This window comes from Phoxinus phoxinus (assembly GCF_949152265.1).
Source record: "Phoxinus phoxinus genome assembly, chromosome: 21".
Taxonomy (NCBI): Eukaryota; Metazoa; Chordata; class Actinopteri; order Cypriniformes; family Leuciscidae; genus Phoxinus; species Phoxinus phoxinus.
In genome coordinates this window covers 1,792,640-1,805,832 of record NC_136896.1, presented here as the reverse complement: position 1 = coordinate 1,805,832, position 13,193 = coordinate 1,792,640, and the positions used below count along the sequence as shown (strand labels likewise).

Sequence of the window (13,193 nt, the reverse complement as noted above, 5' to 3'; positions counted from 1 at the left end):
GTTTGGATGATTAAGTAAACCTCAGCTGCCTCTGTCCAGTAAGTGCTCATCTTGTATCAAGTTATTCTTACTTTTACTTACTTTATAAAAATCAGTGCAGATTTCTCTGCAAAAAGACACATGAAGCACGAGCTGAAGGAGGACGTTTGTACAATCACACTAAAAGGACATTTACTTGATGAAAAGTCTTGTGTGTGTCAGTAATGGTCTGGGCAGGGTTTCCCAAAAGCATCGTAAGCTTAAGTTGATCGTAGAACAATTGCCACCAATGGTCTCTACGATCAACTTAGGCTTACGATGCTTTTGGGAAACCCAGCCCTGATCATTTAGAGGCCTTATAAATGTGCTTATTAAATATGATCACCTGTGGAAAGGGCATCTTCAGAGGCGTGAGGCTCCGGCGTTGAGCGGGTGCAGAGTTCGGTCTTCCTCTCCTCACCTCCGGCTCATCTGAGCCCTGTCCAGACACTTCCCCAGACCCCGGTCTCTGAACAACATTCCCATTGCGGTCTCGATTATCAAAGTCAGGCGTGGGTTTGTCTGTGGGCGTGGTCTGAATGGGCGTGGCCGGGGGTGAGCCGGTGGTTATGGTCGAATCAGAGGCGGAGCTTCCCTGCGGTTTGTGTTTGTACTTGAAGGAGTCGCTGCGTTTGGGCGGGTCGGGCGGCATCTGTGGCGACCCCTCGGTCCACGAGCTCTGCGGGGAATGTTTCTGGGACAAACTGAGGTAGTCCAGCTTGGATGGCGTCTCCGGCCGTTTGAACATGTCTGCGTCAAATATCGACTTCCGCTTCTTTGGGGTCTTAAAGATCGAGAGCGGTGGGATGCTCTCAGCAGTCGTCATCGCAACCGCTACCATTTTCGGCCACGTGCCGCCGCTTTGTTTGCGCCTCTCCTGACCCATCTCTACGGCGATGCAGTCGCCGGGGGAAACGGGGTGAAAGGTGAGGGGTCGTTTAGAGTGGGGATGCAGACAGATCTCGTGATACGGGTCTGAGCGATACAGAGAGCCACGCTGAGCGCGCTCGCTCTCGACGTCACGTGTCGGGCTGTACGTGTCTTTATGGGTGGAGTGGTTGAGGGTGGGCTGCTTTCTGCAGGGCCGCAGGTGATCTGCCGACTTCCCGTTTGAGTTCCTCTCACAGTCACGCTGGCTATCAGCGATACTCTGACCCGACAGACTCTGTGGGAAAAACTGGGATAAAGAAAAAAAAAAATTTATTTAAAACATTAAAATACACTAGGGGTGTGACGATACCCTAATATCACGATACAATATTGTGATACTCCAAGACGTATGATAAAAGATTAACAAAAAATTTATTGTTGATTGAAATGCTAAATTTGGTATTACATTGTGTGTGTAAATTAATAGTCTTGGACTTGATGCTGGAAACCAAAGCACAGGACAATAGAGACACCAGAATAACAATATTCATGATTCTGAAGCTGAAAACAGAATTATTTATTTTAGACGAATATGCTTTCACTCTTTCACTGACTAGATATATTTAAAATAATGTAGGCCACTTTTTACTGGTAACAAGACATCTGACATTATCAGGACCCACAAATATTCCCCCAGTGCATTATTATACATTATATTCAACATTATATATAGTAGTTTAATGTAGTACTAGCACTAAAACTCTGAAAACTTGATCTTTATTTTGGGTGAACTATACACAATACTTATTGTCACTATTGTTGCATTTTTGTATTGCGATATATTGTTACATGATATATTGTTACACCCCTATTAAACACTTCAGGAAAAGAGTACCGGTAAGCTGATCAAATTTCTCACTTACAAAAGGAAATAAATAATGATCAATAATGCCTCACCTTCAGGAGGGAAAGAGAAAGCGAGTCTCTGCAGCTCCGCAGGAGATTCTCACATTCACTCACGGATTTATTATCCAGAGAAATTCCGTTTATCTGCCAGAGAAAAATAAACAACCTTAAAACAATCACAATAGATATGCTCAATATACAGCATAACATGCCTGTGTTTACTCGAATGAGTCGATATACATGCAAATGAACCTCTGCTCTATCTACCAATCAGAGCTTCCTGATTTTATGCAAGGCTCGACAACAAGGACTGCCCGATGGCCAAGAGTTGACAGAACCGTCACAGTCCCGATCAGGCCGATAATTGTCTTGAATGTTTATCATTTGCACGTGTTTTTAAGCCTTGCCAATGGAAACATTCAAGCGCAAGAAGACGCAAAAAAGAGCTCAATTTGGTACTCGAAGTTTTGTGTGCTCACATATTGATTTCTCTTTCACGTCTTCTTGCTTGAACAGACAATTTCACGCAAAATTATGTCAACGTGCCCGTCTAGGCGAGTATCCTAGTAAACATAGTTTTGCTTTAAAGGAATATTATTTTTCCCACTATGGACGGGGTCCATCAACTGTCTGGTTACCGACATTCTTCAAAATATCTTCCTTTGTGTTCAGCAGAAGAAATTCATACAGGTTTAAAACAAGAGGAAGGTGAGTAAATGATGACAGAATTTTCATTTTTAACTGAACTATTCCTTTAAGGGAACGTAAACAACGCATGTGTATCAGTATCAGTGTATTGGATCTGTGCATTATTTCTTAAAGTGACAGCAGCCTAATGATCCTGCTGCTGTCTGTGTTTTTAATGTTCATCAAACTATAAAACACTTCACTGCTCAGGGACTCATTTTTTCCACTGATTTACACAATTGGGGTCATACTTCAGTTAGTAAAATCACACCCCTGATAAACTATTCTCATAAAAAGTAAATAATTCTAGTTTACAGGGAAAAAAACTATTTTTCTTAAGTAGTTTGAGACTGAATTGATTTACAACAGCAAATCAAACAGATATTGAACTAGGACTCACATTGAGAACCCGATCACCAGGACACACCGAACCATCCCTGGCTGCAGGACTGCCTGGAGAAACAGACGATACGAACATGCCACTCTCCAACCCAACACCACAATCTGCAAGACAGGGACAGAGTCACCGTGTTGATGAAGGCAGTTTATCTGCTTGACCAACTGAAAGGAAAAGACCCATGACATGCTATATTTTCTAAATATCATAATCAATTGTTAACAAACAAGTATTCATTACTTCAATGAGCTTGTCGTATCTGCATTAAATTACTACATTGTTTAAATTAAAAAAATTTAGCTAATTGTGATTTTGTATATGTACATTTATGAAATACATAACTTAAGTCACCTGATAACGGATCACTCTAAATTGTAATATGGATTCATGCACTTTCTGTAAAGCTGCTTTGAAATTATGTGTATTGTGAAAATCTCTATACAAATAAACGTGAATTGAATTGAATTGAATGACCTTTATGCCCTGCCAGTGTAAGATGAACAGAAGTGACCATCCTTCCTCCAAGAGACTTCCTCCTGCGGACCACCATGTTGATGACCCCGCCTCCACTGAACACCACCTTTATGACCTGCTTCCGGTCCTTATTGGCAAGATCCACATCATTTATCTTCAACAACCAGTCATTCACTCTGCGGTGTGAATAAACGATGGTTAGAAACGCACACGAATGTTTCCCAGAAGACCAAGAACACCGAGTTCACCCACCTTAACCTGCCCTCCGCAATACTTCCTTTGTCCACCTTGCTCACGAATATCCCATAATCCCCGGGTAGATACGAGTCGCTCACCCCCTCGGCAATATCAAAACCAAAAGCACTCAAATCCATGTCATCCTATACAACAGATTAGAGATGGTGACGTGTTGAAACTTGGTTAATATTTATATTCCAACTTTATGTCAATTAACAAAGATGTTTTTAATGTTTTTGGAGATTTGTCACAGCTTTGAGAGCTCGCTTACATACCGCACTCCTCTCAAACTCCACCGTCTCTGTTTCCCACTCCAGCGAGTCCGTATCGATAGCCGAGTCGTGAGAATTGTGGGCCATCAGTTGCCGAAAACGTGCCTCCTTCTCCAGCTGCTCCTCCATGCATTCCCTGAAACACATATTAGCAATATTTCAGCTAATTTACATCATCATTCACTCCAACCTGATAACCAGGCTCAGCCGGGAGGCCAGTTCTCCTTTGACCTACGAACGAACAGTGTATGATTATGATTCAAAAGAATAAGAGTCATTTGTTTGGGAATCAAACTACTTTGGTCGCACTTGTTCATTTACTTTGCCGTGGTGCTGTAGATTCAGTAGCGCGACAGGAAACCTTTAGTATTATAGTACAGCGTGTGGTTCACGTGCAGACGCTCATGAATCATTAACAGAACACAAAAACTGTAATTCTCTGAAGTGATAGTGTGTGTGTTTCTGAGACTCACTTGAGCTCCTTCAGTTCTCGCACTGCGTCGTTCTTTTGTTTCCGCAGGTCGTCGAGGTTTCTCAGAGCATCGGCGAGATCGCTAACAGCTCGGTCCCTCTCGCGTCGCAGGTTATCGCACAACGTCCTGATACACACACAGACAAACATAGAAATAATAATACCATTTTGAATATTGTTTTACAGGACCTGTCTGCTTTAGCCAACGTTTTACGGAGCTAAAATAGTCTCAAATGTAAAAATTTTTAAAATATGATTCACAAATGTGTAAAATAATTCACATTCACAAAATACGATTTGTAAATGCACAACCAAATTTACAGACTCACAAATGCAAATCACAATTTAAAAAATACAATCTTGTAAAAATTGATTGTTAAAGCAAATCATTGTTTGTAAATCATTGTGTGTGTGTGTGTGTGTGTGTGTGTGTGTGTGTGTGTGTGTGTGTGTGTGTGTGGCTATGGATTTGTGTGTCTATTTTAAGGCTTTGTTGCCAAGTCCGGCAAATCACAATACACCTTGCTCAATGCTTTGACTCTGACAGATATATTAAAATATGATTTTGACACCATTTTAGCTCCATACGGTTTCCACAACGTCACATCCGTTTATAATTTCCTTCTTGGATTTGAAAATGTATGTAATTGGATGTGTTTTAACAATTTAAGGGCATATTTTTCACACGCCACTTATGACGTGACGCTTGAATAACAGAATTAAAGGTATAAAAGGATTCGTGGTTGCATCTGCTTACCGTATGCTCTCTCGCTCTGCTACGATCTTGTCTCTCTCCTGGAAGGCCCAATCTCTCCTGCACTTCGCCACCTCTGCCTCCTGCACAGCCTCCTGGAGCTCCTCCGAAACGGCCTCGCACTGTTTCCTCAGAACCTCCAGCTCCTTACTGACGCGCTCAATGTCCAGCGTTGCACTGTCCTGCTTCTGCAGCGAGAACCAGGGTTTGAAATGAACACCCGAAAAAATCTATTAAAAATCCACTGTGGCGGGTAATGCTGTCAAATCACTAGCCAATTTGCCGTGTTACTTATTAAGCTTACTCACTTTGCTGGGGAAGTTAGTGTAAGATACTCAAAAAATACTCATGAGTCATGATTTATTAAATACAGTGTATTACGCAGAATCTGCTCATATCTGGCTTACATAAACATGACCGTCACTACGCATCAAATGACTGCGCGCTTGTTCATTTGCATTGAAGCAATAGCGAAGATTAAAAAGCATTTGGTTAACAGAGAAAACATTGTTATTTCCCAACATCCTACATTTTTTTTATGTTCTTTGTATTGATCTGTCCAACTACAACACATTTTTGGTGAAAAGGATGAAAGAGGAAGGGAGGAGATGGTTGGATGACAGGATTTAGTTTGAATTAGAAATTAATGTATGAAATCCAAATTTATATATAATTAAGCTGTGACCGTTTATTTCCTTTTTTTTTTTTTTGCTAGTAGAAGTTCTAAATGGCCGATAACCTAAAAATGTTGGAGCCAAATTGGCCAGTGAGTGAAAAAAGTTAATTTCAAACCCTGGAGAGAACCTCAATTAAATGAAACGGTCTGAACACAGGACATGTACCTGTCTGGCCTGGTAATACTCTCTCAGGAGCTGGTCTCTTTGGATAATGGCCTCCGTCCGCTCTTTACGGGCCACGTCGCGCTCCTCTCGCACCATCTCGATGTCCTTGCAGGCCTGGCTCAGCTCCTTCTGCGTCTCCACCTTGTCCTGCACCTCGTGACAGTACTTCTCCAGCAGCTCCGTCTTTTCCCGGATCGCCCGGTCCCGGTCCAGCAGAGCGGAGTTCAGTTCCTGCACACACAACAAATGTCAAACCATCAAAAAATGTATTCTGCATCATGACAAAAAGGCAATGTTTGAGTCTTTAGAGGTTCTTTAGGGTTCATTATATTTCTTTAATGGAAACACTTTTGATTGAGGATTCAAATGCATCAGTGAGTCTTTTAAATTAATCTTCTGAATTAGGGCTGCACGATTTGGCAACGGCTGCGATTATTTTATGCGCAGCTTGTCAGTGAAGTATGGCTCTGTGCTCAGTAGTAAATATGCCCCGCCGCAGAAGTAGACAAGACGCATTGTTCCTCAAAATCCCTATGGGCATCACACTATCGCTGTGGCTGAATAAACAGAGGATTGAAATGCTTTAATTGATTCATTAAATGTTGGACAAGAGGTTCATAAATGCTTCTTATGTTTGTAAGAAACTACTCAACTCAGTCCTTTCAGATGGAGCAGCGTTTATAGAGCCGTACGTCACTGACAAGCTGCGTATAAAAAAATAAAATCGCATTAATCATTACTTTAATTAATCGTGCAGCACTATTCAGAATTTACCGTTTAGCTAAAAATGAATCGGACTTCAAACGGAGAATGTTTGATCATTGCCTCATCAGGCTCACACACAATTACACCAGATTATGCAAGTCAACCAGTTTGTGAAGACATTTTATATTTACTTTAAATGTTGTCTTTAGTAGTTGTGTGTGTTTGACCTGTCTAAGAGCCTCAATCTCGTCGCTGGCAACCCTCCTCTCGCCAGACGTGTTCTTGAGTTTGGCCTCGGCCGCCTCCAGTCCGGTCTGCAGCTTATCCACCTCCTTGATGACCTGATCTCTCTCGCTCATGATCAGTCTGTACTCGTTTAACACGGAGTCTCTCTCCTCCTTCAGCTTCTCGCCGTCTTTCACCGCCTTCAGCTGCAGGGTCTTATAGCGCGTGTTCTCCATCTGCAGGCGGTCAGTCTCTCTCTGCAGCTCCTCGTTCTGAACGGACATCTTATTCAGCTCCTGCTGGAGACTCTCAAACCTGGAAGAGATCAATATTACACCATGTTCATCTTTCTTTAGTGTGTAATGTTGCTGTTTGAGCATGAAAAAGGTTTCAAAGTCCCTCCAGCGGGAGTTCTTCTCTATATCAGTGTCAGTGTTTCTGAACTCCTGAAACGCCTCCATTGTAGTCTTGAGTTTCTTCCGGGAACAAATAATCCTCATTTAAATAATTAATACGCAGAATAAAGGGGCGGGGCCTGGTTGAGTTAGTAATGCCTGGTTCACACGGGACGATTTAAAAATTGTCGGCCGATTTTCCAAACCTGAGAGACCCCACACACGGCAATAAAAAAAATCACAGGTCTAACAGTTTTGGTCGGTTATGGGAAGGGGCGGGACATTTCCCAAACACACTCGAAGCACACGACCAATCACAACACACTGCTCCAGCCGACCAATCAGAGCACAGTGTGTTTTTCAGAAGGCGGGGCTTCATAGAGACAGGAAATAAACAGAGCGTTACTGACAGACTGAGAAGAGAGGAGCTGCAACAATGGAGAATATGAGGAGAATAATCAACATTCAAGCAGGAAAACATGTTCTAGTGGAGCATAAAAATAATATCAAGACTTCGAAGAGCATAATAGGTCCCTTTTAAAACCTAGCGAGCCTAACAGAAATGTGAGCTCATAAGTGACTGATTTGTATATGCAGCAACTCTAGTGTGTTGTTGTTGAAGTACCTCCTGACGGATCCGCTGTACTGCTGCTGGAAGTGAAGCGCAGAGTCTCTCTGCTTCAACAGGACGTCCAGCTGTTTCTGCAGACGTCTGTTCTCCTCCTCCATCTGCTCCAGGCGGCTCAGATCAGCGTTGTGACTCGCCGTTTTCTCGCTGTATCGCTTCCTCAGCGAATCGTACTCTTTCTTCGTCCCCTCCAGCTTGTTTAAGGCCGTGTCGTAAAGTTTATTCAGCAGATCTGAGGAGCCGTTCTCCCTCATGACCTACAGCAAGAGAAAGAGAAACCACATTCAGCTCAGCACGATTGTGACCTTGAGGAGAATTTGAACCCATAACTAAATCATTGACCTGACTAAATTTTGAGGATTAACTACAATATATAAGAAGATTATTTTGTGGTGAGGAGTGAGAGATGACTAAATGCATCATTACACCAGTTGGTGGCGCCACAGAATCACATTATTCAAATGAAACTATTTAAATACAGTAGCAATTCTCTAATATATCAGTTGAATGTGATATTTATTCTAGTTATAGAACATGTTAGTCATCAGCGCCGGAAAACATAACAAATATTAACAAGATAATTTGCAGGTTATGTGGTGATAATTTAATTGGTGATGATTTTATTTAGGCATTAAGGAGCGTGTCAGACTAGTTTTGTTATTCTTTATTGTCTCGCACCTTTGCAACATCACAACAGAAATTATTCAACAGCGTCTCTAGTTTAAACTGAAGCAGCAAAAAATTTGCAAGTTCAATTCACGTACGTGAATTAGCTGATTAGTTGAATAAATCAATTTAAAACACAAATCAATTAAGAGATATGACTCAAATGTTCATAATAATAACTTAATTTATATAGCCCTTTTAAAGCTTTTTAGTGCTTCACAAAAGGCAAAAAGACAAGAAGAGCATTACAAAATATAAAACCAAGAACATAATGCATACAGTTGATCAGTCTGATTTTGAGTCTTTTAAAAACGTATTAAATGTGCTTTTACTACTTTGTGAAGTATTTAGATTCTTCGTGTTTTTTATTATTATTATTATAATACTTAATATTTTATATATATATATATAAAATACTTAAAAAATATAATACTTTTTTATATATATATATCATAATACTATTTATATAATAATAAATACTTCACAAAGTAGTAAAAGCACATTTATACAAATACCGTTTTAAAACACCGTAGATCTAATCTCTATTGGCAAGCTATTCTATAACATTGGTGCCCTGTTCATACAAGTCTCTGTAATATAGTAATAAATAGTGCTATATTTAAATAAAAAAAGGCATACAGTTTTGTAATATAAATGCATATGATGATTGCATTATAAATGATAGTCTCCTGAGAGTTGTGTGTGCACGTGTGAGGTGTGCACCTGTTGCTGCAGCAGGCGCATGTCTGAAACCTCTCTCTGGTCGCTGTCGTGTATGCGGTGCAGTTCGTCACAGGTTTGCTGCAGCTGCGAGTGTTTCTGTAGGAGCTGCGAGTAGTTCTGCTTCACCGCCTCCATCTCGTCCCGCAGCTGAGTCTGCTCACCAACCACACGTCCGTGAAGAGTACTGAGAGACCGAGAGACGCATGCGTTACTGATACACCTCACTGAACACAACAACAAATTGAATGTTAATGTTTATTTAATCAGTTAAATGCACCAGATAAAATGAAGACAGTGGACTTTAGGACTTTCATGGCACTAGGTTTTGGGTTCGCTTCCCAGTATCAACACACTGTAAATAATGATTTTCCATGAAATATGTTTGGGCACATATGTAATATGGATAACTTCACTCTTTTATCCCTTCACTCCATTGTTAATGTTTTGTTTAAGTTTGATTAAATGTGTATATTTTTCACTGTACCTGATGCGGGTTGGGGTGGGAAGTCCTTTTGTTCTTCCTTTGTTTGTTTATTTTATGTGTAACATACTTATTGTATACATTTTGTGAGACTTTGGTCTGTTGTGTTTGTATAAAAACTGTTATAAATAAAATAAATTATAAAAAGATTTTTCAAAGTTGCAAATAAAACAAAGATTATTGGGAGTACGTTCTCACTATTTCAGTTTTTCTACTTCAAAATGTCACGTTTAATTAAATTTGTTACAATCTTTGTAATAATTTCTGAAATTTAGAGTGAAATTTAGAATTCCTAAATATGACTGTTCTAAATTATTGGTTTGCTTTACCAGCAGATGTTGCCTTGACTCACGTCAGCCAACCAATCAAAGCCTTCCACATCACGCTAATGAGCACATCCTGCTCACACGGAGTTTTCAAATCAAAATTTGAAAGCGTAATAATTAATTAAAATTAAAAACAAATAATTAAATGTGATTAATTCAATTCAAATGATATATGGTTAGAACAAAAATACTAAATATTGGCTGATATATTGGTCGACCACAAGACATGTTCTCAGTTTATTTGTAAAAATGTATTTGTAAATTAAAGTAAAAGTATATATTAGCTGCACGATTAACATTAAAATATTGCAATCTCGATACAAACACCTACGCGATATCATTCCTAAATGACAACATCTCACCTGTGTCTATTAAATAATAATTGTATCATTACATCGTTACACCAGTAGGTGGCGACAAGTGACTGTTAAAAAAAATATTTGTCGTGGAATCATTCATTGAAAATCGCTGATTCATCCAGTAATGAAACAAGTGGAGTGTTTATGAGCGAGTCATTGAATCATTCATTCAACCCATTTTTTTAAAATAATTCATTCAGATGAATTAAACATTTTAAATATACTGCAGCAATTAACAATTTGTCAGAACCTCTAGTAAATGATTTTGTTTAGTTGTCTGTTCAGAATCGTGGGAGTTTGAAACAAAATCATGATTCTCAATTTAACCAGAATTGTGCAGCTCAAGTATAAATGGTTTGAACTAAATTGCCCTCATAACAGGTTAAAAAAAGGCCCTTGAAAATGAACTCCATGGGGCAAATATATGGTTCTCACTGGTAGTAGTCGGCGTCTCTCACAGCCTCTTCACATCTCTTCAGGGTTTTGGTGTGCTGGTTCTGGAGAGACTGCAGATCTGACATGGCCTCCATGCACTGAAGCTTCAGACGTTCATAATCGTGACCCGGCTTCACGCTCGGCCTACAGACACACAGACACATGTAAACGTCTCATGTGGTCAACGCTGTGCGAAATCATTTCATTATTTGTCATATACAAGTCTGATCGGGATATTTCATTGAGATCACACACACACACACACACACACACACACACACGCACAGAAAACCTCAGTGTGTGTTTTTTCAACGTCTATCAGCATTCAGGTGAAGAAACACAAAAACAGAGTAAAAAGCCTTATTTATGAAATAGTAATGAAAGCACACATACTTTATTCATACACATAAAGCACTCTGTCAAATCTCACGCTCGCATACGGATAAGACGAGACGAACTGTCTGGGGGGGTCACCGTGTTTTACAGACTGAACCCGGCCAGCAGAAAGATCTGAAATCTCCAGTTCGGTCTTCTACAGTCGTGTTGCTGTACCTGCAGTCGTCGAAGGTGGTGCCGGGTGAGGAGAGCGCCAGTCTCTTGCGCAGGTCGTCTCGTTCACGGGTCACCTGTCGGAGTTGGAAGATCACCGTCTCCAGTTTCTCACTCATCACATGCTTCTCCGGGTGTGCAGGAGGGGGAGAGGATGCTGGGATACACGGACATGGTACATCAGTGCTCAGAAAATTAAATATTTCAGCATTGAAGAGGTAAATTAGCACCACACGTCCAGTCAAAACAACATTTATTCACACACCTTCAACATTTCTCACAGTTTATTCGCTATAAGTTGGAAAATGGAACTAAAATATGACAAGAATTCGTTGATATTTGACAGGTTTTGTCCATCCTTCTGTTAGACTGTCTCACACATGAATTATGTTGAATATCTGTCAGCTGTTAAATGTAACTACACAATTAGATAATACCAGTTTAGCTCAACCAGTCACCAAGCAATGCCTTATTGTGTTCAGTCTGTGTGTAAAAAGCATTAGCAATTAAAGACAAACACTCAAGAAAACATGATCAGCTCAAAGTGTCAATCATTTTTGGTCCCAAATTTTACTGGTAGTCAATTATTGTGTATAATATGTCACAGTTTACTTTATTTTGCTCTCCTCACTTACTTAATGAACTATAGTGTCCTGCACACACTAGTAAAAAAATATCTGGTGTCTGAATAATTTTTGCAGTGCCTTTTAAATGCAGATCTGAAGATGGTAGTTCATGAACTTTTGCTTTCAGTTTGAGAGTCAGCTCTGCTGTTCATATACAGATGTTATGAATAAACAATGATTTTATCTGGGCCACTGACGACCCATCCCATATCCCTCACTGCAGAAAACAACAGAGCCGTCTGTCCTGTTTTAGACGTCTAATGGACAGAAGCGTCTCCAGCTGGAGTCTGAGTCTACTCGGTGTTTTTCACAGCGAGTCCCAGAAGAGTTTTGAAGTGTAGAATGGAAAAATAAAAGTTAGCAAAGTTTGGTGTCATTAAAATAATGTTTTTGAAATCGTCTCTTCTGCTGCACCAACACTGCATTTATAAATAAAAAAATACAGCAAAAATTGTGAAATATTATTATAATGACAATTAGCCTGTTTTCTATGTGGATATATAGTAGAGTGTAATTTATTCCTGTGATCAAAGCTGAATTTCCAGCATCATTACTCCAGTCTTCAGTGTCACATGATCCTCCAGAAATCAGTGTAATATAATTTGATGCTCAGGAAATATTTATGATTATTATCAATGCTAAAAACAGTTGTGCCTCTTCATATTTTTGAGGAAACTGTGATACATTTAATTTTTCAGGATTCTTTGATGAACAGAAAGTTTATTTGAAATAAATGTTTTTGTAACATTATAAATGTTTTCATTGTTACTTTTAATCCTTTTAATCAATTTAATCCATGCCTGCTTTAATATATATATATATATATATATATATATATATATATATATATATATATTAAATCTCACTGACCCCAGACTTTTGAACTTTAGTGTAAACATATAAATCTGATTTAGAAAATTATATAAAAGTCCTTTGTTATTTTATAACAAAATAATTTGAATAATTTGTTTCTTTATTTTGAAGTCATGACAGAATCCAAAGCTATTAAAACATAAAAAACCGGGTAAAATTTAAATAAATATAATATAATATACTTAGACAATTTATTTATTTATTTTTGTATACTTTTATTTTATTATATTATAATAAAATAAAATAAAAGTATACAAGAATAAATAAATAGTC

At 39.2% G+C, this 13,193-nt stretch overlaps 1 protein-coding gene across 4 annotated transcripts in view; it reads right to left on the bottom strand.

Annotated features, from left to right (window-relative positions):
• Window positions 1-13,193, bottom strand: part of dlg5b.1 (discs, large homolog 5b, tandem duplicate 1) — a 40,053-nt gene that overhangs the window by 17,142 nt on the left and 9,718 nt on the right. For 2 of the 4 annotated variants that reach the window (XM_079595075.1, XM_079595077.1), the window contains exons 3-16: window positions 11,425-11,578; window positions 10,873-11,016; window positions 9,272-9,455; window positions 7,880-8,139; window positions 6,826-7,174; window positions 5,930-6,160; window positions 5,091-5,275; window positions 4,335-4,460; window positions 3,865-3,997; window positions 3,605-3,732; window positions 3,353-3,528; window positions 2,882-2,985; window positions 1,846-1,938; window positions 365-1,195 (exon numbers count right to left, since the gene is read on the bottom strand). In XM_079595075.1, the coding sequence (XP_079451201.1) occupies window positions 365-1,195; window positions 1,846-1,938; window positions 2,882-2,985; window positions 3,353-3,528; window positions 3,605-3,732; window positions 3,865-3,997; window positions 4,335-4,460; window positions 5,091-5,275; window positions 5,930-6,160; window positions 6,826-7,174; window positions 7,880-8,139; window positions 9,272-9,455; window positions 10,873-11,016; window positions 11,425-11,578 (3,098 nt within the window). The remainder of the gene's footprint in view (window positions 1-364; window positions 1,196-1,845; window positions 1,939-2,881; window positions 2,986-3,352; window positions 3,529-3,604; window positions 3,733-3,864; window positions 3,998-4,334; window positions 4,461-5,090; window positions 5,276-5,929; window positions 6,161-6,825; window positions 7,175-7,879; window positions 8,140-9,271; window positions 9,456-10,872; window positions 11,017-11,424; window positions 11,579-13,193) is intronic. The other 2 variants (XM_079595076.1, XM_079595078.1) reach the window with 1 other exon arrangement.